The sequence below is a fragment of the Elgaria multicarinata genome, chromosome 18 (assembly GCF_023053635.1).
Source record: "Elgaria multicarinata webbii isolate HBS135686 ecotype San Diego chromosome 18, rElgMul1.1.pri, whole genome shotgun sequence".
Classification (NCBI taxonomy): Eukaryota; Metazoa; Chordata; class Lepidosauria; order Squamata; family Anguidae; genus Elgaria; species Elgaria multicarinata.
In genome coordinates this window covers 17042527-17067428 of record NC_086188.1, presented here as the reverse complement: position 1 = coordinate 17067428, position 24902 = coordinate 17042527, and the positions used below count along the sequence as shown (strand labels likewise).

At 48.9% G+C, this 24902-nt stretch overlaps 2 protein-coding genes across 3 annotated transcripts in view; one reads left to right on the top strand and one right to left on the bottom strand.

Moving 5' to 3' along the window:
- The window catches only part of GCN1 (GCN1 activator of EIF2AK4), a 102985-nt gene extending 102237 nt beyond the window's left edge, over positions 1-748 (top strand). For both annotated transcript variants that reach the window (XM_063144199.1, XM_063144198.1), the window contains exon 58: positions 80-748. In XM_063144199.1, the coding sequence (XP_063000269.1) occupies positions 80-205 (126 nt within the window). In that variant the 3' untranslated portion in view covers positions 206-748. The remainder of the gene's footprint in view (positions 1-79) is intronic.
- Positions 749-1783: 1035 nt separating this feature from the next.
- Positions 1784-24902, bottom strand: part of CCDC60 (coiled-coil domain containing 60) — a 64998-nt gene continuing 41879 nt past the window's right edge. Inside the window, exons 7-16 of the mRNA XM_063143779.1 lie at positions 22097-22187; positions 16898-17147; positions 15003-15090; positions 12664-12729; positions 10716-10793; positions 7669-7758; positions 7389-7499; positions 5504-5635; positions 2946-3135; positions 1784-1904 (exon numbers count right to left, since the gene is read on the bottom strand). Coding sequence (XP_062999849.1) covers positions 1797-1904; positions 2946-3135; positions 5504-5635; positions 7389-7499; positions 7669-7758; positions 10716-10793; positions 12664-12729; positions 15003-15090; positions 16898-17147; positions 22097-22187 — 1204 coding nt within the window. The 3' untranslated portion in view covers positions 1784-1796. The remainder of the gene's footprint in view (positions 1905-2945; positions 3136-5503; positions 5636-7388; positions 7500-7668; positions 7759-10715; positions 10794-12663; positions 12730-15002; positions 15091-16897; positions 17148-22096; positions 22188-24902) is intronic.

Here is a 24902-nt window from a genome sequence, read left to right as displayed (position 1 = left end):
ACGTAGAACAGGAGGTAGTGGCAGCATCCCCAAACCTCTTTCTCCTCCTCCATCCTCCTTCTTCAATGTCTCCTTGCAGTCGATCTCCAAGATCTTAGATTCTGCCAGTTTGGAACTACTGAACGAGAGCTCCCGCCGATCTCTGAAGAAACTTGCTAGCCAAGCTGACTCTTTCGAACAAATCGACGACACGATCCTCACGTGATTTGGGAGACGCGGAAGGAAGGCCGGCCCCTGGACCCCAGCACCGCATCAACATCGCAACTCAGAACCGATGGAAATGTTTTCATTTTTGAAAATGCTAAATCTGATGGGAGTTTACCAAAAAAAAAAGGGCTTCCGGAGTATTTTAATAAAAGAAATATACCAGAATAGCCTTAATTGGAGTTCTCCTAGTGTGAAAAACAACAAATTTGCCTCCCTCCTCCCCCGCTGTTTTTTGGAATATAGAGTACATAGTAAGGAGCCCTATCAATCGGTTACAAGTAACTGGTAGTTGGTTCTGTGGTGAATTTCCCCCCTCTGGGTTAAAGGAGCAGTTTCCACTTAACGTTAAGTGGGAATTAGAATTCTCTGAAAGTCAAGCAGTTTGTTGTAATGTTCTGTTGATTTGCTGTTTCTTGCAGCTCTGAAGGCTGCAAATTCTGTAAATCAAAACTATTTAAAGAGCCTTAGAAATTAAGAGGCAAAAGGGGGGATGGAAAACAGGCTGTTTGAATGACAGTTTAATAAAAAGCTTTGAACTTCATTCTGGTGCTAGTAGATTTATTGCTTCCCCGTTCCCTGCCTACACACACACACACCTAATATAGGCTAGACTCCTTGCTTCTAGAATTTAGCTGCGTGAATCCAAAATGACAAAACATTTTTTTTAACCTGGCAGCGAAACCGTTTCCAGCATAAGCCTTAGCAAGAATTTTCTTCTGCTCTGAGCTAAACATGAAAACCACTTGCGTTTGCTAGATTCCAAACAGCATCAGCCGAGGTTGGAAAAGTCCCACACATCAGGTCGGCCTTCCCCAGCCTGATCACGCTGGTTGGGGATGATGGGAAGTGTAGTAAAACACACCTGGAGGGTGCCGGGTTGGGGAAGGTTGTGTTAACATTGTTCAGTAGTCCTCACCGTTGTTCAAAGGATCTCCGTGAGTGTGTGTCTTGCATTTGCAGATACTGGATCGCAATGGATCTCCCAATTGGAAACTAAATACATCACACCAAGTAACTTCCCTAAAAGCTGCCAAGAACACAGAATGTTTGAACTGAGATTTTTAATCCATCAAAATTACTGAGAAATTTATGACCAAGAACATGCAAACATAGGAACTGAGCTGAAGCCTAAGAACGTTCAGCAGAGGGAGCCAATCGCCGCAAGCAAACGCATCTCTTCCCACCACGGAACCGAAAGTTACCCCAGGTGCCAAATTCCACGTAACGTCCTCACCGCCACACAAAAGCGGTACAACGTAAAACCAAACAAGTAACAATTCAAAGCAAAAAGATCGTGTAACGTTAAAACGGCTTTGGCTGTTTCATTCTCTTTTGCCGTTCTGAAACTGCAGGCGCTGTGGGTGCAATGCAATTCCGAACGGACCTTTGAGCCACGAGCACGTGGTGCCTTTGAAGGCGGTGCCTGGGCAAACCATTGCCCTTTAGTCCCGCCCACCTCATCCAGCGGCAACCAATTTTTACTTTTCCAAGCTCACAGACTCGGGAAGCTATTCCATCTCTCGGCTGGCAAGTGTTGTCCACTGATTTCTTCCACAGATGGGGCCATCCCCTGGATCGTTTGACCCTGTTCAACATAGCGGCGGGGCGCTTTGCGTTCGTTTGGGGATTGGCACTCGGGACTGCAGCCACTGTTTGTAATCATCTGCAGGCATCTCCACAACATGTTCACGCAGGAACTGTGAAAGAGGGGAGGTGGTGTTGAAGGATGACAGCAGGTTGGAGGTGCGCGCTTGAACACCTCCCCATTTTGTAAACATATAAAAAGAGCACATTATGCACAAACTAGGGGTCAGCGTGGCTCCCTGATGCTAGATGCGTGCCTGAAGGTTGTTTAGGGGGGGAATAGTCAAACGTCAATCCCACACCTGCAATGGTACTGGTTCAGCGACGGATATATCGCAATGAAGCTACTGCTCAGCAGTGCGACGGTGGAATCAGTGACCTAGGGAGGTTGTGGCCTCTCCCACACTGGAGGCCTTCAAGAGGCAGCTGGACAACCATCTGTCAGGGATGCTTTAGGGTGGATTCCTGCATTGAGCAGGGGGTTGGACTTGAGGGCCTTATAGGCCCCTTCCATCTCTACTATTCTATGATTCTTAAGGCAACATAAAAAAGGGACAGTTGATCTTGGACGTGGCTGGAATTAACTTGAGGTCAAATGCCTGCAATAGAGGTGGGCAGACTTCCAAGTTTGCTGGATCTACTTTGTTTTTACTAAGAGATCCACCAATGGGAGCCTGGTGCAAAGCACACAGAATTAAATAATTCTGAGCCCAAGGAGTTCTTCTGAGTGCCAGAACACACAAAATTCCCGTCCAGGTTGACCCCAAGCATTCCTCATGCTGATAGAATGATTGCAAGGGACTGACCTACCAATACAGCCACATCTGTGAAACAAGTAGCCAACGTTCTGAATTTTCTAGGACAGGAGGAGGTAGATTTGGGGGAAATACATATATCCCAGCTCCCTCATTTATGATATGTGAATAACACAGGGCTGTTGAAAGGATTTCTCAGACAGATGCCTAGAACACTTTAAAGCACAATATAAATAGCAAAAAGGTCTGAGGCTCACAAAGCAGGCTTTCCAGAAGGCCCGGGATTTCTTTCAAGGACCCTGGTGAATTTATTTTTAAAAAAATATTTTTTCTCTATATAAAGGGGCCTAAGAAATAGCGTTATGTCTTGGGCTCTTCAAGACGGAAGCCCTCCCTCACCTCCACAGCTGCGCTGATGTTCGGAGAGCAAATTTCCCAGATCCGAAGCTCGCCCAACACTTTCAGGAAGGTGGGCGGACGGATGCGCAAGTCCGGATTCCTCCCAAACCGTTCCAGTTTCTTAAGGACTTTCTGGGTACGGCGGTCTCGCCTGACGTCCTCCGGGATCCTTTCCAGCAAAGTGGAAAACCTTGAGCAGGTACAAGAACAGAAGCGTTTCAGGTGCGTTGCACACCCTGAATGCTGTTACAAGCGGTTATACTATTGCAAAGATAGTCGTACTGGTCTATGAGGAAAGAGAAACCCCTAAATTCACAGTTTGCCTTTCTCCAGACCAAGCAGAATTCCACAAAAATCTGCAAGCTTTCAAGTTCTCCAGATCACTTCCTCAGGTCACGATGGTATAAAAAACAGCGGGTAGGGGAAGAAACGGGGCATTTGGCCAGATGTGGTAGCCGTGAGGTCTGCAGTTTAGACAAACCCAGTCTCAACACAGTACGGACTAAATGAGTCAGCAACGGGTGTGGCAGGGATCAGAACACACCAAGCGACGCATTTGGAAGAGAGAAGCAGCAAGCCTATGCGGCAGGGTCTTGCTATTTACTGTGTAATCTGTACAGCACCATGTACATTGATGGTGCTATATAAATAAATAATAATAAATAATAATAATAGCTGGTCTACGTTTCTGAAAACATGAAGCCCAACAGTAACGGATCTGCCTCATTCCTGAGTCAGAGCAGAGCCAGACATGCAGAGAAACACGCCAGTCCTTATATTGCCAAAGCTGGAAATTAAGTTTCAGCGGTGCATTCTGGAATAGCTGCTCCTGCTTTGCAGACTGTTCCAAGGCTCTGGGAAACGGGCACTTGATTCGTGGTCACTTCCTGTGAACCATCTCCCAAATTGCCAAAACGGGGCCGTGACCTAAAAGCCACTGCCAGAACGAGTTATGAGCTACACGTACTTTGAACTATTTTTTTTTAAGTGATACATTTGATGTAGCTGATTGCTGTGACCTGTAGAAATTCTGCAACGTTGCCTCATTTATTTAATTTTGCGTCATTCTGGGAACAATCGCGTGGGGCCTGGGAGGGCGGCTGAGGATGCAGCAAGAAGGTGCTAAAACCGGGTGTTCCGTGATTGGTTTGGGGGCCCTGAAAGGAGGGGGAAACAGAAGGGGAAAATAGAACACCCCCCCCAATCCTACAGTAGCAAATGAGCAAACAGTCAGATGCCTCAGTTTCTCTGCCCATGATCTCGCCATTTCCAGCACCACCACCCTCGGGTTGCTCTGCCATTCCAGTTTGATTGTCTCTAAGGCCATTGAGTCCAACCCCCTGCTCAATGCAGGAATCCACCTTGAAACATCCGACAGAGTCCAGCTGCATCTTGAAGGCTTCTAGTGTGGGAGAGCCCACCACCTCCCTAGGTCATTGGTTCCATTGTCGTACCACTCTAACAGTCAGGCAGTTTTTCCTGATGTCCAGCCGGAATCTGGCTTCCTGTAACATTAGCCCCTTATTCCGTGTCCTGCTCTCTGGGATGAGCAAGAAGAGATCCCGGCCCTCCTCTGTGTGACAACCTTTCAAGTCACACAGAGGAATAGCTGCCGAGAGATCCATCCACCTCCATATCTATTCCCCCTCTAAAAACATCTCAGGCAATAGCCACAATGACATTCTGTGTCCCTGGGCATGTGTAGATTTTTACGGGTGTGAGGGAGACTAACTGGTGAGAATGTTGAGCATGGAAGGGAGTCAGCAGGGTGCGTCCATGTGCCCTGAATGTAGGAAAGGCGCTCGCTGTGAGCCTCTGCAGCTCAACAGCGGGGCAAAGATGCTTTGAATAAATACATACAAATGCTTCTGTGCTTTCAGAACTGAATCACACAGATTTTGTGGAAGGAGATCTCCTGCTTCTTGGAGGGGAGGCCTTGTGGTTGTTGCTTTTGCAGGTAGACTAAGACGCTTGGAAATCCAAATGCTGTACATAGTGCACACGCAGAATACACACACATTCACACACTGCCCTCCCCTTCCTCAGAGTGTACACGAAACAGATTTGTAGAGGAAGAATCACTTTCACGGCGGGACCAGTAGCCACAGTTAGTCCACGCTTAAAAAAAACACCAAGGAGAAATGTCTACATCAAGGCAGCCCAAGTTCCGTGCCAAGAAAAGCTGATTTATGGGGGCCCTATAATAATTATGCAAATGGATTTTTTCCCCTTATTTTGCATAATTTATTTTGCAATTTTTAAAAGCCTGCATAATTCATTCTGCTAGTCACAGAGCTGCAACCCCAACGCCAGCTCACGCGGCTGCTGAAAGTCTTACTCAGCGACACCTTCGGCTCCGAAATTTCGCCTGGCAACGTCTAATGCATTTTCAAGTGTTTCTTCACAAGCGTAGGGGCTAGAAATGTGGTTTCTATTTATTTCTTTTTAACCAGTGAAAGCTATGATTCTTAGGAAGCTAAATCCTGATACATTCTGGGGCTCCCCACCCCCGGCCACGCAGGGCTTGCTCTGGCTAACCCCTTCCCCCCCTTCCTTACCAGTTCTCTTCCTCTGCGTCTTGCTCTGGTTCTCTCCCCAGGACCGAATGCCTCATGCGCTCGAGGTCTTTCCGTAGCTTGGTGGTGCTCCTCAGACACACAAACTTCTGCCTACTCTTCTCCTCTCGCCTCCTGCCAATGGAGCTTGTGGGTTTTAGAAACTGAACCTCCGGGCACGGGTCTTAAGAAGAGACGCTGCCGGTAGGTTTAAGGATCAAGGCTTGTTTACTCAGGCAGGGAATCCCAGAGTACTTTTCTTGTGCTCTCTCGTTACTGGCTCCTGCTCCTTCCAGAGTTGTGACTCAATCACCTTGGTCACACATAATGTTAACCCATGGTTTATTTAACCCATGTCTAACCCACAGTTTGTTTCCCTATACAACACGATAACCCACACTCAACCATGGGTGGTTCTTAAAACCCACAAACAACCCTTGAAGAGAACCCATGTTTTGTTGTTGGGTTATGAACTGTGGGTTGTTCGTGGTTAACAAACTATGGTTTGTTAGTGTGGCTGGGCTCGGACAACACAATAACCTATGGTTCAACGACAACCCACACGCAGGGGTTATTGTGTTGTCTGAATCCAGCCTCTGAGTAGCTAAGAATCTTGTTATTGTTTGCATTGTCTAATAACGTAACATAATTCAACATAAAGCAGTCACTATGCCTTTTGCTGCCACCACTATGACTTTCACTGCTTCAGACGGGAGGGTCAGCAGGAAAAAGGGACGGGGGGTTGTTCTGGTGACGAGAACGGGAGGGAAGGGGTCAGCAGGCCACGTTCACCCCACCCAGGCTGCCTTTGCAAGGACAGGACTTCAACGGGTCCGGCTTAAGGGCTTTGCCCAGGACGGGGGCCGCCCTCTGGATCTCTAGCAATGGATATCCGTAGTTGGGTAACGCCAACCTTTCCCCAACCTCGGGCCTTCCACATGTTGGGAATGCAACTCCCAGAATTCCCCCGCTAGCATGGCCTAACCCCAGAAGCGGTCTTTTTATGTGAATTTCCCATCCAAAGTTTAAGCGAACAGACAGGTGGGTAGATGTTAAAAAATAAACGAATCAGATTTCTGCATTAGTTTGCCCGAATTCTGACCGCAGTGGAAATCTTACTGACAACTCTTTCACCGTCAATCAAATCTGCAACCAGGACTAGAAACTTGCTTTTTAAAAAATTTAAATGAAACCTGGGGGCCAGAACCAGATTCTGTGACTTTAATTGTTTTTCTCTAGGGTTGTGGCACATGCATGCAAAATTCCACATGCTTAATTTACTCTCAGGAGAGCACTCATGCCATTAACCCATGAGGGGATATATGTGTGTGTGTGTGTGTGTGTGTGTGTGTGTGCGTGTGCAAAAGACAATAACTCATTTGGGGAGAAGGGAAGCCAGCGTTACAATGTCAGCAGTATATCCTACAAAAAACAGCTGATGCTACCTGGTAATTAACCCTTGTTAAAACAAAGCAACAGGAGGAGAGGGCCTTATTTGCAGTGGCCCCAAACTCTGGAACAAACTCCCATCAGAGGTCTGCCATGGTCCATCCTTGCAGGCTTTCAACAAGGCCTTAAAAGCGTTTTATTTTACCGTAGCCTTCCCATGGGGTATACTGCCACTGCTGCTATCGTTGTTCCTGCTGGTTTTACTGTTTGAATTGCTATTTTATTGTGAACGTGTTTTTTTTTTATTGCTTTTGATATCTTAACATTTTATCGCTTTTAATATTTTATGTATTTGATTGTTGTAAGCTGCCTTGTGAGGGCCTTTGCCCTGAAAGGCGGCCAAGAAAGGTTTTAAATAAATAAATAAATAAATAAACATAGTTTAACGAACGGATGTGTTTGAGGCTTGAACCCAAGGCAGAAGACAGGCGCTACGTACTTTTCCAAGATGTCCAGCTGGTCGTGCAGCCTGAAAGCGTTTTCTTGGGCCACCTCGAAAAACAGCTCCTTCATCTCGTTGCACATTTCTTTTTTCCTTCTGATGAAGGAGCTAGAAGAAACAGACGCAGGGGAAGCGACGGAGAGGGACACGTCACTCAACCCGGGGAGGGGGGAAGGGGTGGGCCGGCTTTCAGTGGCACACCGGCGGCGGCCAGCTCTCACAGCGCCCCGCTGGCTGGTGTGCTGTAGTGGTTAGAGCCCCACCTATACGCTCCTACCTCTGAGGCTGGCCGATCTGCTCGGAGCTCTCCTCATCCAAATAGATTGCTGTCGTCGTAATGTCTTCTCTCAGGGTCACTGCCAGGGAGCTACAAGAAAATGGAAGTGAGCCACACAAAACCAGACCTCACCGAACTGGGAAGGGCAGAGCTGGCAATCGGGAGCCAGGCTTGTTTGCCGGTTCAAGGAGACCAGGGTTTGTTGATTCTGGTCCAGCAGCTTGAAGGATCAAGGCTTGTTTACTCAGGCAGGGAATCCCAGAGTACTTTTCTTGTGCTCTCTCGTTCCTGGCTCCTGCTCCTTTCAGAGTTGTGACTCAATCGCCTTGGTCACACATAATGTTAACCCATGGTTTATTCAACCCATGTTTGACCCACAGTTTGTTTCCCTATACAACACGATAACCCACACTCGACCATGGGCAGTTCGTAAAAAACACAAACAACCCTTGACGAGAACCCACGTTTTGTTGTTGGGCTGTGAACTGTGGGTTGTTCGTGGTTAACAAACTATGGTTTGTTTGTGTGGCTGGGTTCAGACAACACAATAACCTATGTTTCAATGACAACCCACACGTAACCTTTGAGCGGGGTTTTTTGGGTTGTCTGAATCCAGCCTCTGAGTAGCTAAGAATCTTGTTATTGTTTGCATTGTCTAATATTGTAAGATGGGAGTTGCCCTTGACCATAGGGCACCCCCCCTTCCACTTCAGAATTTACTTTCTGAGCTCATTCCCGAACCAACAAGACTTTGGGTCCCTCTGGAATCCCTCCCATTCTTGAATCACAGAATAATGGAATAGTAGAGTTGGGAGGGGCCTCTAAGGCCATCGAGTCCCACCCCCTGCTCAATGCGGGAATCCACTTTAAAGCATCCCTGACCGATGGCTGTCCAGCTGCCTCTTGAAGGCCTCGAGGGTGGGAGAGCCCATGACAGGTTCATTCCAGAAGGAAAAGCGTTGTATGGAAAAAGCCATCGCCTTTTTCCCGAACAGCCCACTCACCTCTTGGGCCTCTGCTCTGAGGTCCCATCTCTCATCGCTCCTGTGCTGGTTTTGTCATCCTTCGAAGATGAAACTGAGCTGAAAGGCAAAACACTCCCTTTCAGCACACCACTTCTCCAGCCTGGGAGTTACTCTGCAGTGACGGAGATCACAGATCGAACACTCCAGTTCAGGGTCTTTATAGTGTCTCAAGACACAACGCTTGTTAACAGTGTCCGCCCACACACACAACTGCCAGTTAAGGGAACTACAGAGCGAAATCAAGTGACGGATGTATGAACCAGGCCTTGACAGCGGCCTGGTGAACATGTGAACTGACATCCATGGAGTAGTGCTAGGTTGGAAGTACCTGGAAGTTTTATCTATGGTGCTCAAGCTGTGATGACTCTAGCCTCTTCACTTCGAGAAGTTATCCCTTGATATTTCGATTGTTGTTTCAAGACGGCGAATCTCTCCCACAGTGGGGAGTGAATCCGCTCTGGCTTTCTGTCACAACCCTAAAGGAGCTATCCAGGTTGCACACCTTGAACAGCTCCTTTAGAATTCCGACTGGTTCTGATGGAAACCTGGACCGGATTTATCATCACACTGACATTGGAGCCACCGGCCTCCACTCCCGGATTTCCAAAGGGACGGAGCCACCACTGAAAAAGCCCTCATGCATGTGTGAACCAGCCTTTAATCAGCCCTTGATGTGGTGAGCAATTAGGCCTCACCTCTGGTGAGGGATAGCATCTTGTTGGACTCCACTCCCATTAGCTCCAGCCAGCATGCCCAATGGTCAGGGATGGTGGGAACTGTAGTCCATCAACATCCAAAGGGCCGCTGGTTCTCCCCGCCTTACAACAACCCTGTAAGGTAAGCCTGTGTTGCTGCTGTTATTGTTATTGTCATCAACTTTATCCCCATATTGCAAGCTAAGGCTTCCTGATGGGTGATTTGAACTCAGGACTTCTTAATACGCTCCTCTTATCTGCTAAACTTTTTCCTTCAGAGCAGAGCTGCCGCTGGTACTTTGCTTACTGTGAAACGTAGAAGAATTTGGGTGCTCCTTCCTCCTTGGGATAATTTTGAGGAAAGACCTGAGTTGGGGGTTTGGTGCACCCCTAATTCCTAGTGAGTCATTCTGAATCTTCCACTCTAATTTATTAGAGTGACACAGTTAGGGTGGCCGTGTGTCCTGTGTTACAGAGAATCGTCCTGTATTTCAATGCATCCTCTATTTGAAAGATTGTCAAGAGAAGTCTGGTTTAAAGAGAAAGAACTTGAAGAAAAGCGAGCCCCAGGGCTTGGAGTTGAGCATCAATAGTTAGGAGCACATGGCAGGAGACAGAGCAGCAGGTAATACAGCTCACCTGGTCTTCCACAGTATGGTAAGATGTGTTGTAACTTGCATTTCAATTGCGGTCATTACTTCTACATTTGCCCCCACACATATAAATCAGTGTATGCAAATTTTATGCAGATCGGTGTCCCCTTTCATTCTCATTTCTGGAAATGCATTAACAACAGTCTTACACACAATGCAAGGGATATTGTTCAGTTGATGGAGTGGATTCGAAACGGTCAGATATCAAAATCCGAGCTGCTATTTAAGAAACAAAACTCATCCAGCTTAAAAGACTTGAATGAGATTAAAACAAATTCATGAGCATTTCCCGTCTGGACGTGGTTTTCAATTGTATGTTATTATTTTTGTTTTTGTTTTGGAAGCTAAGGAGTCCCAATCCTCTTTACCCTAAACTGTTTGGGAATTTCTGCGGTGCTTTGAAAAATGGTGTGATGTTTTATATGGAGAATAAATCCATTGACTGCAGTGTGGCTCATAGAATCATAGAATAGCAGAGTTGGAAGGGGCCTCTAAGGCCATCAAGTCCAACCCCCTGCTCAATGCAGGAATCCACCCGAAAGCATCCCTGACCGATGGCTGTCCAGCTGCCTCTTGAAGGCCTCTAGTGTGGAAGAGCTCACAGTAGGTTCGTTCCAGAAGGAAAAGCGTTGTATGGAAAAAGCCATCGCCTTTTTCCCGAACGGCCCACTCACCTCTTGGGCCTCTGCTCTGAGGTCCCATCTCTCATAGCTCCCGTGCTGGTTTTGTCATCCTTCGAAGATGAAACTGAGCTGAAAGGCAAAACACTCCCTTTCAGCACACCACTTCTCCAGCTCGGGAGTTGCTCTGCCGTGACGGAGGCGGTGTGGTTCAGTGGCTAAAGTGTTGGATTGGGAGTTGGGAGATCCGGGTTCTAGTCCCCACTCAGGCATGGAAGCTCCCTGGGTGACTTTGGGCCAGTCGCAGCCTCTCAGCCCAACCCACCTCCCAGGGTTGTTGTGAGGATAAAATGGAGAGGAGGCTTATGTATACCACCTTGGGTTCCTTGGAGGAAAAAAGGCGGGATATAAATGTAATATAATAATAATGGTGATGATGATGATGATGATGATGCCAATGCCACTCCCGTTGTGCCTAAACAGTCTTTCTGTCAAGACAAAGGAGGCAGAAATGCAGGAAGCCACATGATTCGGCGGTGGGCTACAGAGGGGCGGAATTGAAAGCAGAGCCTGTGAACGCAACAGAAGCAGGGTACGAACAAGAACGCGGTGCCAGCCAAGGGTTTAGCAAGGGCCCAGAAGTGTCGCAGAAGTGCTAAACCTGAGATATTTCAGTTAAAAAAGACACATCAGAACATCAGACGTGCCCCGAGGCTGGATCAGACCAAGGGTCCGTCTAGTCCAGCACTCTGTTCACCCAATGGCCAACCAGCCATCGGCCAGGTTCCCACAAGCAGGACATGGTGCAATAGCACCCTCCCGCCCATGTTCCCCAGCAACTGGTGCACACAGGCTTACTGCCTCGGATACTGGAGGTAGCACATAACCATCAGGGCTAGTAGCCACTGATAGCCTTCTCCTTCAGGGATGTAGCCAACCCCCTTTGAAAGCCATCCAAACGGGTGGCCATCACCACATCTTGTAGTGGTGACATTCAGTTCCTTACACCATGGGTCTGCAATATACTTCCAGCTCAAAAAACCCAAACAGATCACAGCATGGAAGAGAAACGCACACTGTAAAACAGATTTGCTAGCTTACAAGCGGCCACCGGAGCGTCCCTGACGCTGGGAGGGTTAAGATGAGAATCTGTTCTTTTAAAAACTTTGGAGACACGATGAGGTGCAGTGGTTAGAGGCTTGCCTTACACCGGGGACACCTGCGTAGAACTCCCAACCCGGGCAGGAAGCACACTGGTCAGGCGACCCGTGGGCCGGTCACTGTTGAATCCGACAGAGCCTACTGCGCAGGGCTGTTGTGCGGGTAAAATAGGCACACCCACATATGCTGCCCTGAGTCCTCTGGTGGAGTACAAATAGAACGGAATAGATTTGGAGACCCACAGTGGATGTTTTAATTGAGCTCTTTTAGTCCGAGGGCTGCATTTAATTTCGGAAAAGCTCCCGGGGGCGCAATCCAGTGGTGGGCGGGGCCGAAGGCAAAGGGGGAGGAGCCAAAGGTACAAAACACAAAAAGTTACCTCCTGCTTCTAACACATGACCCATGTTCTGGCTTAAAGCTCTTACAGCCAGCCGCTAAGTCTTCAGAGGAGGAAAACGCTACGTGAAGGGTTCGCCTTTGGGGAAAGGGCCTTCTGGGGACAAACAGAGTGCTAATTTGGCCCCGGATTATTTCATTGAAATTCTGCCTTCCTGCAACGGAACGCAAGTCGATGCACAGGGGGCTTGTGAGCCATCCCTCTACCCAAGCATCGACCAAATCAAGGCTGGCTTAGTATCCAGGAAAGGGCTTGTGTCGCATCCCGAGCTCAAAACCAGAATTACGAGCGGCTGCCGGAGAATCTAAGATGCCCAAAGCACCTCTTGCCAGCCAGAGGTCGCGCCAGGCTCGTAACACAAAATGGGGCGGGTGAATGAACACGCGGATGTTGCCTGCCGCTCCAGCGTGTCGCTGCTTGGGTCTTTCCCGAGGGATCCCTTACCTTTTGGGCCGCTGCCCAAACGATACGTCGCTCTCTGGATCGGAGATCCTCGACAAGGCGTGCGACCTGCAAAGCAAGACGGACAACCTGAATCCCGTGTGCAGCCAGAGCCCAAAGCCGGGGGTCAAGGAGAAACCTCCAGATTTCCCGATTGATTTCGGGAACCAGAAGGTTCGACCATATAACACCTGCTCTGGTCCGCTTGTACTGGGCTGCCTGTATGTTTCTGAGCCCAATTCGAGGTGCTGGTTTTGACCTATAAAGCCTTACACGGCTTGGGACCACAATACCTGATGGAACGCCCCTCCAGACGTGAATATACCCCGTCATTACGTTCAACATCTAAGGTCCTCCTCCGGGTGCCTACTCTGAGAGAGGCTCGGAGTGTGGCAATGAGTACAGGGCCTTTTCGGTGGTGGCCCCCAGACTATGGAACGATCTCCCTGACGAGGCTCGCCTGGCGCCAACGCTGCTATCTTTCTGGTGCCAGGTTAAGACTTTCCTCTTTGCCCAGGCATATGGCGGCACATCTTAATCACCCACGTTCAGTTTTTTAATGGTTTTTAATGCTTTATGTGTATATGTTCTGTGTTTTAGAATTTTAAATTTTGTATACTCGTTTTAATCTTAATTTTAGAATTTCTGTAAAACGCCCAGAGAGCCTGTAATGAATAAATAAATATTTAGCCTTTTTCTTTCTCCTCGTAAGCAAGGGATGCCTTCATCCAATCCAGCTAGGTGCGTAATTTCACACTCAGCATCCAAGGCCCTCCTCCGAGGGAGGCAACAAAGGAGAGGGCCTTCTCCGTGGTGGCCCCCTAATTATGGAATGATCTCCCCAACGAGGCCCGCCTGGCTCCAAGATTGTTACCTTTTCGGTGCCCGGTTAAAACTGCCCTCGTCTCTCCGGCTTTTGGCAGGATATCATGAGGTCCTGTATCGTCCTTGGCTGATTGTTTAAAAATTGCTTTAAAAATCTGTTTGTAGATATATGTTGTCTGTGCTCTCTGTTTCTATGTCTTTACATAAATGGGTTTTGTATTTTGTAAAATGCATTTTAATGGTTCATGAAAATTAAAACCATTAAAATACATTTTGATTAATTTCATTTACTATATTATATTTTCATGAAAATATAACGTAATAAATGAAATGAATATTTTGCATGGTTGACCAGTCATGGGCTGTTGGGCCAGGCCTTTTGAGGAAACCAGGAAGGAGAGAAGACTCTTGGTCCATAAGTCTACGGAAGGGTCTGGCTACCAGGACCATAAGTCTACAGAAGGGTCTGGCTACCAGGACCATAAGTCTACGGAAGGGTCTGGCTACCAGGACCATAAGTCTACGGAAGGGTCTGGCTACCAGGACCATAAGTCTATGGAAGGGTCTGGCTACCAGGACCATAAGTCTACGGAAGGGTCTGGCTACCAGGACCATAAGTCTACGGAAGGGTCTGGCTACCAGGACCATAAGTCTACGGAAGGGTCTGGCTACCAGGACCATAAGACTCCGGAAGGGTCTGGCTACCAGGCAGGACCATAAGACTCCGGAAGGGTCTGGCTACCAGGACCATAAGTCTACGGAAGGGTCTGGCTACCAGGACCATAAGTCTACGGAAGGGTCTAGCTACCAGGACCATAAGTCTACGGAAGGGTCTAGCTACCAGGACCATAAGTCTACGGAAGGGTCTAGCTACCAGGACCATAAGTCTACGGAAGGGTCTGGCTACCAGGACCGTAAGTCTACGGAAGGGTCTGGCTACCAGGACCATAAGTCTACGGAAGGGTCTGGCTACCAGGACCATAAGTCTACGGAAGGGTCTGGCTACCAGGACCATAAGTCTACGGAAGGGTCTAGCTACCAGGACCATAAGTCTACGGAAGGGTCTGGCTACCAGGACCATAAGTCTACGGAAGGGTCTGGCTACCAGGACCATAAGTCTACGGAAGGGTCTGGCTACCAGGACCATAAGTCTACGGAAGGGTCTGGCTACCAGGACCATAAGTCTACGGAAGGGTCTGGCTACCAGGATAGCATCAGTATCCTAAGATCAGGGGGAACTAGTCCGACATTAAAATAATCCTAGGAACTGCCGATCACACAGACATCATCCCAAATACCTGGAGCGAAGCCAACACTTGGAATCATGCGGGGAGCAACATCTGACTCTGCCAATTAGCATTTCAAAGTGAACCAAAATGGTAAATAGGAAAGAATACAGTGGGCCTCAAATCCTCAGGATGATGGATTTAAATCTGGAAACTACTCTGGGAAGAACAGTGCTATTTAAACAGCGGGACACCCTTCCGTCACCCTGAAAGCCATGTAAAGGGACGTACTGGGGCCGTTTCGTGCTCCAAAACATGTTTTCTTTACTAAAATTCTTCGCCACGTCTTCGTGGATCATCTGAAGCAACGTCTGCAGGTCTGAAGGAAAACAAGAGGCAGGTGAGATGACGAGGAAACGCCAGAGAGGCGGCTGCATCGAAAAGAAGAGTCTTGTGACACTTTTCGTGCGGCAGGAACTTCCATGGCTGGAGTCTACTTGGTCAGGCGCATGAAGCGGTAACCTCATCAGGAGAGTAAGATATCCATCTGCCGTGAGCAAATATACTCCGGCCCATGAAAGGATCCGCCATCGTAAATCTGTTAGTCTGCAGGTATCCACTGCCATTAATCTGTTCAGGAGTCTTCTTGAAGCTGAGTCCTTCCAAGGTGGACTACAACTCCCAGCTTGGCGGGCTGGCAGGGATGGACGGACTTCCCCGTGTCCGCTTCAGTTGGTGGCCTGCCCCTGCCACCGGACAATCTTCTTCACAGCCTGGTGAGCAGCTAATGAAGCCGCGGGACAGCCCACCCTCATCCGGAGCCGCGTTCACACCTTTAATGCTGCATAAACGGGGGCTTTACGGACGCCATTTCCGGAACTTTGAAAATACGCCATGTCCGGAGCGCCCATTGTTGCGCACTACAGTGGCTTCGACAGGGGCTCACTGGGCCACAAAGAGGGTCACGTGGCACCATGCATGGGACTAGGCAGCGGCTCAGCAAGCTGGGGGTGGGCAGGCACAGGGAAGTCTACTGGATTGCTGGACCCAGTCAAATGTCCGCAACATCCCTAATGGCGAGAGCATCCTGGGAGTTGTAGTCCAACACATCTAGAGGACCTAAAGTGCCACGGGACTTTTGTTCCTTTCAATTTTTTTTAAAAAAACTTCTTTTGTCTTTCCCTCACCACCAATCAACAGCAAGCAGCTCGCGCACATTTAATATAGATATATTAACGTTGTTGTCTTTTAATGACAAGTTTAACTCTTGCGGCATCTTCCACAGAATCCCGGGAATCGTGGCTTTGTGAGGACGCGGAGATTTCTGTAAGAGATCCCATCCTCCCCACGTTGAGTGGCAGATCCCTGAGCAGAGGCACCGGCTGGGCCCCAACAGCAGATGGCTCCACGCCTGGTGCAAATTGCTGGATTGGGGCCCATCGCGCTCTTGGCAGGCCTGCAGGGGCTCCTTGGCTTGCTCAAGCCCTGCTTTGGTGCTGACCCTGACATTCAAGGCGCTGCTCAAACAAAAGACACACACACACACACACACACACACACACACACACACGGCATGGCACAGAAAGGTAGCGCCACATTCTTCGTGGCCCGGGGGGTCCCCAATGTGGTGCCCATGGGCCCCAATGGGCCCACGGTTACGTCTCTTGGTGCCCCCTGCCTCTCCAGTGTGGGGCTTGTTTTTTAAACATGGACTGGCGTGCTGCCCTCCAGCACCATCTTTATTTGACTTCAGAAGAGCCGTTTTGGGTTTTGGATCTCAGACCTCACCTCTTCCTCATACATAGGCTCGTGGCCAACTTATTTCCCCTACAACCTTTGCCAGTTTTGCCTTGACTGTTTTGTGACTGGCCACGCCCACCAAGGCAGCCATTTCATCAATGGGGCTGGCCCCACGCCCGTGGCAGCTGCGTTGCGAGAGGGCTTGGGAGACCCTCTCAAAATCCCCAAGGTGCCCAATGTGGGGGACCCCTCCTCTAGGTGGACTGTATTGTCTGTTCTGCTCTCAGAATCCCCCGTATAAAGGAGGGGGAAGAGCAAAGGCGGAGCTGGGCAACTCCAGGAAAGCCAGGGCACTGGGCAGGCCTTGGCTGTGAACTGGGGGCCAGTTGAGAAACCCCCCCCGGTCTCAAAAGCCTCAGGGGCTGACTGCTGAGCTCTTGACTCACAGTAGCTCAGGGGCTCCTCCTCCTCCTTGGTCTGCTTGCTGTAGCTGGACTCCATCTCGTCCACCTCCTTGGCGCTGTCGGAAGGGAGCTGCACCACCTCGTCGGAGACGGGCGTCAGGGAGCTGGTGCTGGTCAGCGTGGTCTTGCTGTGCGCGGAGGACACCTTGGTCATGCTCACGGTGGAGGGCCTCTTGAGCATTTTCTTGCTGACTGGACCGCGGATGATCCCTTTCTGGGTGAACCTCCTGCCCTGAAACACAGCCAACGGAGAGCCTGGGGGGACATCGCTGCGTCCGGGTCAAAGGAGCCTTTCCCCGGGCGTGTGCTGGTGCGGTGGAGGGGCTGAGCGGGTGAGCTGCAGCCTCCAAAACTCACGGTGGCCAGGAGCTCACCGCGGGGCCTCGGGCAAGAACTCCAATCCGCAGGACAGGGGGATCATACTGGCTGGCCTTTGCGTTGCGGCTGCAAGTCCTTGATTCAAAGCACGCCTTGGCTACAAACCCATTGGGTGGCCACAGGCAGGTCAGGATCAGGCCTGTACATTGCCGGCTTCAGGTTTTTGAGGGCCGCTGATGGGCCTCTTCTCTCTACCTGCTCACTGCCGTAGCTGTTGCTCCTCCTCCTCCTCCTATGCTGCTGCTTCCTCCTCCTTGCCTGACAGGCAGAGAACCAGCGAGGAAGCAGGCATCTCCTGCTTCTCACCACCACGGTGGTCCAGGCCAGAGCAAGAGGCAGGCGAACAACCAGGTTGCCACAGGGAAGAACAGGAGCTGCTCCAGGGGGCTCTTGACAGTGAGTCCCTGCCAGGGTGTGGGCCCTCAGCCAGTGCCCAACCGTGCCTAACCTTGACGCCATCCCTGGGGCCAAACTATACATTAAATGGGAGTAACAGTTAATCCCCTAAGGAGGTTCGCCTGGCACCGACACTATACGCCTTTAGACGCCAGGTGAAGACCTTTTTTAAAATTATTTTCTCAGCGTTTCAACAGTCTTATCAAATTAATTTTAACTTTGCGGTTTAAAATTTGTGTTTTAACAGTCTTTTCGCATTTAAGGAAGCTTATAAAGACCCATCTCTTCCGGCAGGCCTTTCCAGTGGGATTTTAGGGTGTTTTTAGGATGTTTTAATAATGTATACTATGTTTTTAATTCAGTTTTATGTATTTTATACTTACTGTTGTTCTCCACCTGGATCCAAATGGAGAGACGGGTAAGAAATATTATTATTATTATTATTATTATTATTATTATTATTATTATTATTATATAGCGGTATTAATTTCTGCATTGCTGCTTGAGTTTATCCTGGCGGTGTTTTTATCCTGCATTGTATTTTATGCTTTTATCCTGTTTGTTTTATATTTGGAATGTTTTCTATGTTTTTGCGAACCGCCCAGACAGCTTCGGCTATTGGGAGGTATAAAAATGCAATAAATAAATAATAAAATAGATACATTTTTATTTCAGCTCCTAATTGGATCAGGGCAGCGTCACAAGGGGGATGGCTTATGCACGGCTCGTCGGAAAGGTCGAGAGACGCCTGGCAAGAGCGGTGAAAAACCCGGACACTCCTTGTGATCTCACTAATGCCACCTCCACCCTCCAATACACTGGCCCCATTCAGAAGACACCTTAAACCATGGCTTTAACCATGGTGTTTAAGCCAGAAAGCCAGGCTGTGTTCAGAAGACACCTTAAACCACGGCTTTAACCATGGTGGTTAAGCCAGGAAGCCAGGCTGTGTTCAGAAGACACCTTAAACCACGGTGGTTAAGCCAGAAAGCCAGGCTGTGATCAGAAGACACCTTAAACCATGGCTTTAACCATGGTGGTTAAGCCAGAAAGCCAGGCTGTGTTCAGAAGACACCTTAAACCACGGCTTTAACCATGGTGGTTAAGCCAGGAAGCCAGGCTGTGATCAGAAGACACTTTAAACCATGGTGGTTAAGCCAGAAAGCCAGGCTGTGTTCAGAAGACACCTTAAACCACGGCTTTAACCATGGTGGTTAAGCCAGGAAGCCAGGCTGTGTTCAGAAGACACTTTAAACCATGGTGGTTAAGCCAGAAAGCCAGGCTGTGTTCAGAAGACACCTTAAACCACGGCTTTAACCATGGTGGTTAAGCCAGGAAGCCAGGCTGTGTTCAGAAGACACTTTAAACCATGGTGGTTAAGCCAGAAAGCCAGGCTGTGTTCAGAAGACACCTTAAACCACGGCTTTAACCATGGTGGTTAAGCCAGGAAGCCAGGCTGTGTTCAGAAGACACCTTAAACCACGGCTTTAACCATGGTGGTTAAGCCAGGAAGCCAGGCTGTGTTCAGAAGACACCTTAAACCACGGCTTTAACCATGGTGGTTAAGCCAGAAAGCCAGGCTGTGTTCAGAAGACACCTTAAACCACGGCTTTAACCATGGTGGTTAAGCCAGGAAGCCAGGCTGTGTTCAGAAGACACTTTAAACCATGGTGGTTAAGCCAGAAAGCCAGGCTGTGTTCAGAAGACACCTTAAACCACGGCTTTAACCATGGTGGTTAAGCCAGGAAGCCAGGCTGTGTTCAGAAGACACTTTAAACCATGGTGGTTAAGCCAGAAAGCCAGGCTGTGTTCAGAAGACACCTTAAACCACGGCTTTAACCATGGTGGTTAAGCCAGGAAGCCAGGCTGTGTTCAGAAGACACCTTAAACCACGGCTTTAACCATGGTGGTTAAGCCAGGAAGCCAGGCTGTGTTCAGAAGACACCTTAAACCACGGCTTTAACCATGGTGGTTAAGCCAGAAAGCCAGGCTGTGTTCAGAAGATACCTTAAACCACGGCTTTAACCATGGTGGTTAAGCCAGGAAGCCAGGCTGTGATCAGAAGACACTTTAAACCATGGTGGTTAAGCCAGAAAGCCAGGCTGTGATCAGAAGACACCTTAAACCACGGCTTTAACCATGGTGGTTAAGCCAGGAAGCCAGGCTGTGTTCAGAAGAAACTTTAAACCATGGTGGTTAAGCCAGAAAGCCAGGCTGTGTTCAGAAGACACCTTAAACCACGGCTTTAACCATGGTGGTTAAGCCAGGAAGCCAGGCTGTGTTCAGAAGACACTTTAAACCATGGTGGTTAAGCCAGAAAGCCAGGCTGTGTTCAGAAGACACCTTAAACCACGGCTTTAACCATGGTGGTTAAGCCAGGAAGCCAGGCTGTGTTCAGAAGACACTTTAAACCATGGTGGTTAAGCCAGAAAGCCAGGCTGTGATCAGAAGACACCTTAAACCACGGCTTTAACCACGATGGTTAAGCCAGAAAGCCAGGCTGTGTTCAGAAGACACCTTAAACCACGGTGGTTAAGCCAGAAAGCCAGGCTGTGTTCAGAAGACACCTTAAACCACGGCTTTAACCACGATGGTTAAGCCAGAAAGCCAGGCTGTGTTCAGAAGACACCTTAAACCACGGTGGTTAAGCCAGAAAGCCAGGCTGTGTTCAGAAGACACCTTAAACCATGGCTTTAACCATGATGGTTAAGCCAGAAAGCCAGGCTGTGTTCAGAAGACACCTTAAACCTCAGCTTTTACCACGGTGAATAAGGCTTTCTGGCTTAACCACCATGGTCAAAGCCATGGTTTAAGGGGTCTTCTGAATGGGGCCACTGTCACCTCCCTTGACAGACACACATTAATTTTTTTCACCTCTGGATAGATGTGCACAAATTTAATGTTATTTTTTCTCCTGCCTTCACAGAGATTTGGGCATATTTAATGTTTTCCCACACACACCTCCAGGGAAATCTGCTTATGTTTTAGCGTTATATGTTTTTTTCACCTTCGGGTCGATTTGCACAAATTCAGCTTTATTCTTTATTTATTTGTACTTTCAGGGAGATTTGTGCAAATTTGCTTATTGGCTGTAACTACTGAATTTTCGCAAATTTGCTCAAATCTCCCTAAGAGTTAAGAAGCAACGATGTTAAATGTCTGCAAATCTCCCCGAAGGTTGGGAAAAAAACCATTAAATACATGCATTATCTTCCCAAAGGTGAAAAATAATCTACAAAATAAGGTCAACTCTGCACTCATTAGTGGAGTAGCGGAGTAGGCTGCTGAGGTTGTGCCAGAAAGGCCCGTGGGATACGTGCCAGGAGCGGGCAGGAGGGCTAAGGGGAAACAACCCACGGCAAACGGTCGAGAGTAACGTAGAGTAGCACGTGTGAATAACACGAGATCTTGTCCCCATTTACACGTAAGGCGCGACGACCTTAAGAAGAGAGGCGTCGCGCCCGCCATTTTTTTTTTAAAGGGCCAGCAGTGCACAAGCGCCTCAAGGGCGGGGTGTCAAGCTGCGGAAACTGGCCACACGTTCTGCGGTCTCAGGCTCAGCCCAAGACAGTCTAAAAAGCCGGGTCAAAGGGTAGGGCTATATCCCGGGGCAAGGGAGGGATGATCCCTTCCTGATCCCGGGACCCCCTGTGCGTCATCTGGATGCACAGGGACGATCCCGGGTATCACCCCGGGATATAGCCTGGTCTGGCTAAGGCCTTAGATTCAGGGTGGTTTATTGTGATGAGCCCAGCGTTTCTGTTGCTGAAATCCAGCCTCACACAGCGTTCTCCCCTTGCTCTTCATGTAGACAAGTGAGGTGATGGGCACATCTATACTACAAGCATATAACGGTTTTACACCAACTAGTGTAAAGCCAGTAATTTATATCATATCGTCTGAACACCAGAACTCCGTTTTAATAAAGAATAAACAAACTAGATGGAGAAGATTTGGGAGCCTATGTTCCTGTTGCCTTCTCTCCCTCCCACCCCTTTTCGTAACTAACCGCGATGCCGTGTTATGTCTGGAAGGACGTTCGCGCTAACGATGGTTAGCGACCAGGCTTAAACAGGTTTACACGTTCTAGTTCAAGTCTGCCACGGCTGGACAAATCTTGGAATGGCCATGCCGTGCCCCTCTTCCCACAAACCCTGAAGCTGTCATCTAGCGAGGGCGCTGAGAGACAGTTCTTTATGAGGTGTTGCTAAGCCCCCTCTGCTCACAGAACTACAGTTCCCAGAATCCCCTGGGGAGGGGGGCTTGGCTCTCAAGCCAATTCCATTAACTGCGCAGTGAGAATCTGCTCAAAGCCCCAGGTTTCCAAAGCAACCCAGGCTAGATCAAGGAACACACACAGACAGAATGGAACTCTTTGGAAGCTGCTATCATCGTAAACCAAATTACCTTTGTGTGCAGGAGAAAGTGTTCCCATCGAGTCCTCACTGCCTTTTCTTTATTGACCACCTTCATGGAGCTTTTCCCACCACCATAGTCCCTGTGCAAAGGAACAAGTTGATGAGCACAGACGGGCCTTTATTACACATGCTTTATGGCATACCTGACTCCTGGGCTCAGCCACAGAATCAATGTTTAACGGCAGGGCTGGATTATGAAAAGCCGGGCTCCTGAGCAAGGCATTCATCCTCAGGGCTTTTTCCTATCAGCAACAACACCGTGCCAGCGCACATGGAGCGGCCAGATAGGTCTGGCTTCCAGGACAGTTTGTCTGTCCATCCCACCACGCACACCTCTTGTCCTGGGACAGAGATGGCCAGCTAGCAGCCCGTTAGCCAAGCCCCACCCCTAAGACAATTTCATCAGCCTTCCCAGTGATCCTACCTATTTTTCAATACAAAAATGAATATAAGCAAAGACTTACAATGCAATTTTTTAAAACAAAACCAAACCTCAAACACACGATACGGAATGACAAAGAATTAAAAACGTGAATATCAATAGGTCAGGAAGAGCCCTAACCATCGGCCATGCTCACTGGAGATGAAGAGGGTTGTACTCCCAACTCATCTGGATGCCACCATAAGAACCTAAGAAGAGCCCTAACCATTGGCCATGCTCACTGGAGACGAAGAGGGTTGTACTCCCAACTCATCTGGATGCCACCATAAGAACCTAAGAAGAGCCCTAACCATCGGCCATGCTCACTGGAGATGAAGAAGGTTGTACTCCCAACTCATCTGGATGCCACCATAAGAACATAAGAAGAGCCCTAACCATCGGCCATGCTCACTGGAGATGAAGAGGGTTGTACTCCCAACTCATCTGGATGCCACCATAAGAACCTAAGATGATCCTTAACCATCGGCCATGCTCACTGGAGATGAAAAGGGTTGTACTCCCAACTCATCTGGATGCCACCATAAGAACCTAAGAAGAGCCCTAACCATCGGCCATGCTCACTGGAGATGAAGAAGGTTGTACTCCCAACTCATCTGGATGCCACCATAAGAACCTAAGAAGAGCCCTAACCATCGGCCATGCTCACTGGAGATGAAGAGGGTTGTACTCCCAACTCATCTGGATGCCACCATAAGAACCTAAGATGATCGCTAACCATCGGCCATGCTCACTGGAGATGAAGAGGGTTGTACTCCCAACTCATCTGGATGTCACCATAAGAACCTAAGAAGAGCCCTAACCATCGGCCATGCTCACTGGAGATGAAGAGGGTTGTACTCCCAACTCATCTGGATGCCACCATAAGAACCTAAGAAGAGCCCTAACCATCGGCCATGCTCACTGGAGATGAAGAGGGTTGTACTCCCAACTCATCTGGATGCCACCATAAGAACCTAAGAAGAGCCCTAACCATCGGCCATGCTCACTGGAGATGAAGAGGGTTGTACTCCCAACTCATCTGGATGCCACCATAAGAACCTAAGATGATCCCTAACCATCGGCCATGCTCCCTGGAGATGAAGAGGGTTGTACTCCCAACTCATCTGGATGCCACCATAAGAACCTAAGATGATCGCTAACCATCGGCCATGCTCACTGGAGATGAAGAGGGTTGTACTCCCAACTCATCTGGATGTCACCATAAGAACCTAAGAAGAACCCTAACCATCGGCCATGCTCACTGGAGATGAAGAGGGTTGTACTCCCAACTCATCTGGATGCCACCATAAGAACCTAAGAAGAGCCCTAACCATTGGCCATGCTCACTGGAGATGAAGAGGGTTGTACTCCCAACTCATCTGGATGCCACCATAAGAACCTAAGAAGAGCCCTAACCATCGGCCATGCTCACTGGAGATGAAGAGGGTTGTACTCCCAACTCATCTGGATGCCACCATAAGAACCTAAGATGATCCCTAACCATCGGCCATGCTCCCTGGAGATGAAGAGGGTTGTACTCCCAACTCATCTGGATGCCACCATAAGAACCTAAGAAGAGCCCTAACCATCGGCCATGCTCACTGGAGATGAAGAGGGTTGTACTCCCAACTCATCTGGATGCCACCATAAGAACCTAAGAAGAGCCCTAACCATCGGCCATGCTCACTGGAGATGAAGAGGGTTGTACTCCCAACTCATCTGGATGCCACCATAAGAACCTAAGAAGAGCCCTAACCATCGGCCATGCTCACTGGAGATGAAGAAGGTTGTACTCCCAACTCATCTGGATGCCACCATAAGAACCTAAGAAGAGCCCTAACCATCGGCCATGCTCACTGGAGATGAAGAAGGTTGTACTCCCAACTCATCTGGATGCCACCATAAGAACCTAAGAAGAGCCCTAACCATCGGCCATGCTCACTGGAGATGAAGAGGGTTGTACTCCCAACTCATCTGGATGCCACCATAAGAACCTAAGAAGAGCCCTAACCATTGGCCATGCTCCCTGGAGATGAAGAGGGTTGTACTCCCAACTCATCTGGATGCCACCATAAGAACCTAAGAAGAGCCCTAACCATTGGCCATGCTCACTGGAGATGAAGAGGGTTGTACTCCCAACTCATCTGGATGCCACCATAAGAACCTAAGAAGAGCCCTAACCATTGGCCATGCTCACTGGAGATGAAGAGGGTTGTACTCCCAACTCATCTGGATGCCACCATAAGAACCTAAGAAGAGCCCTAACCATTGGCCATGCTCACTGGAGATGAAGAAGGTTGTACTCCCAACTCATCTGGATGCCACCATAAGAACCTAAGAAGAGCCCTGCTGGGTCAGACCCAGAATTCATCTA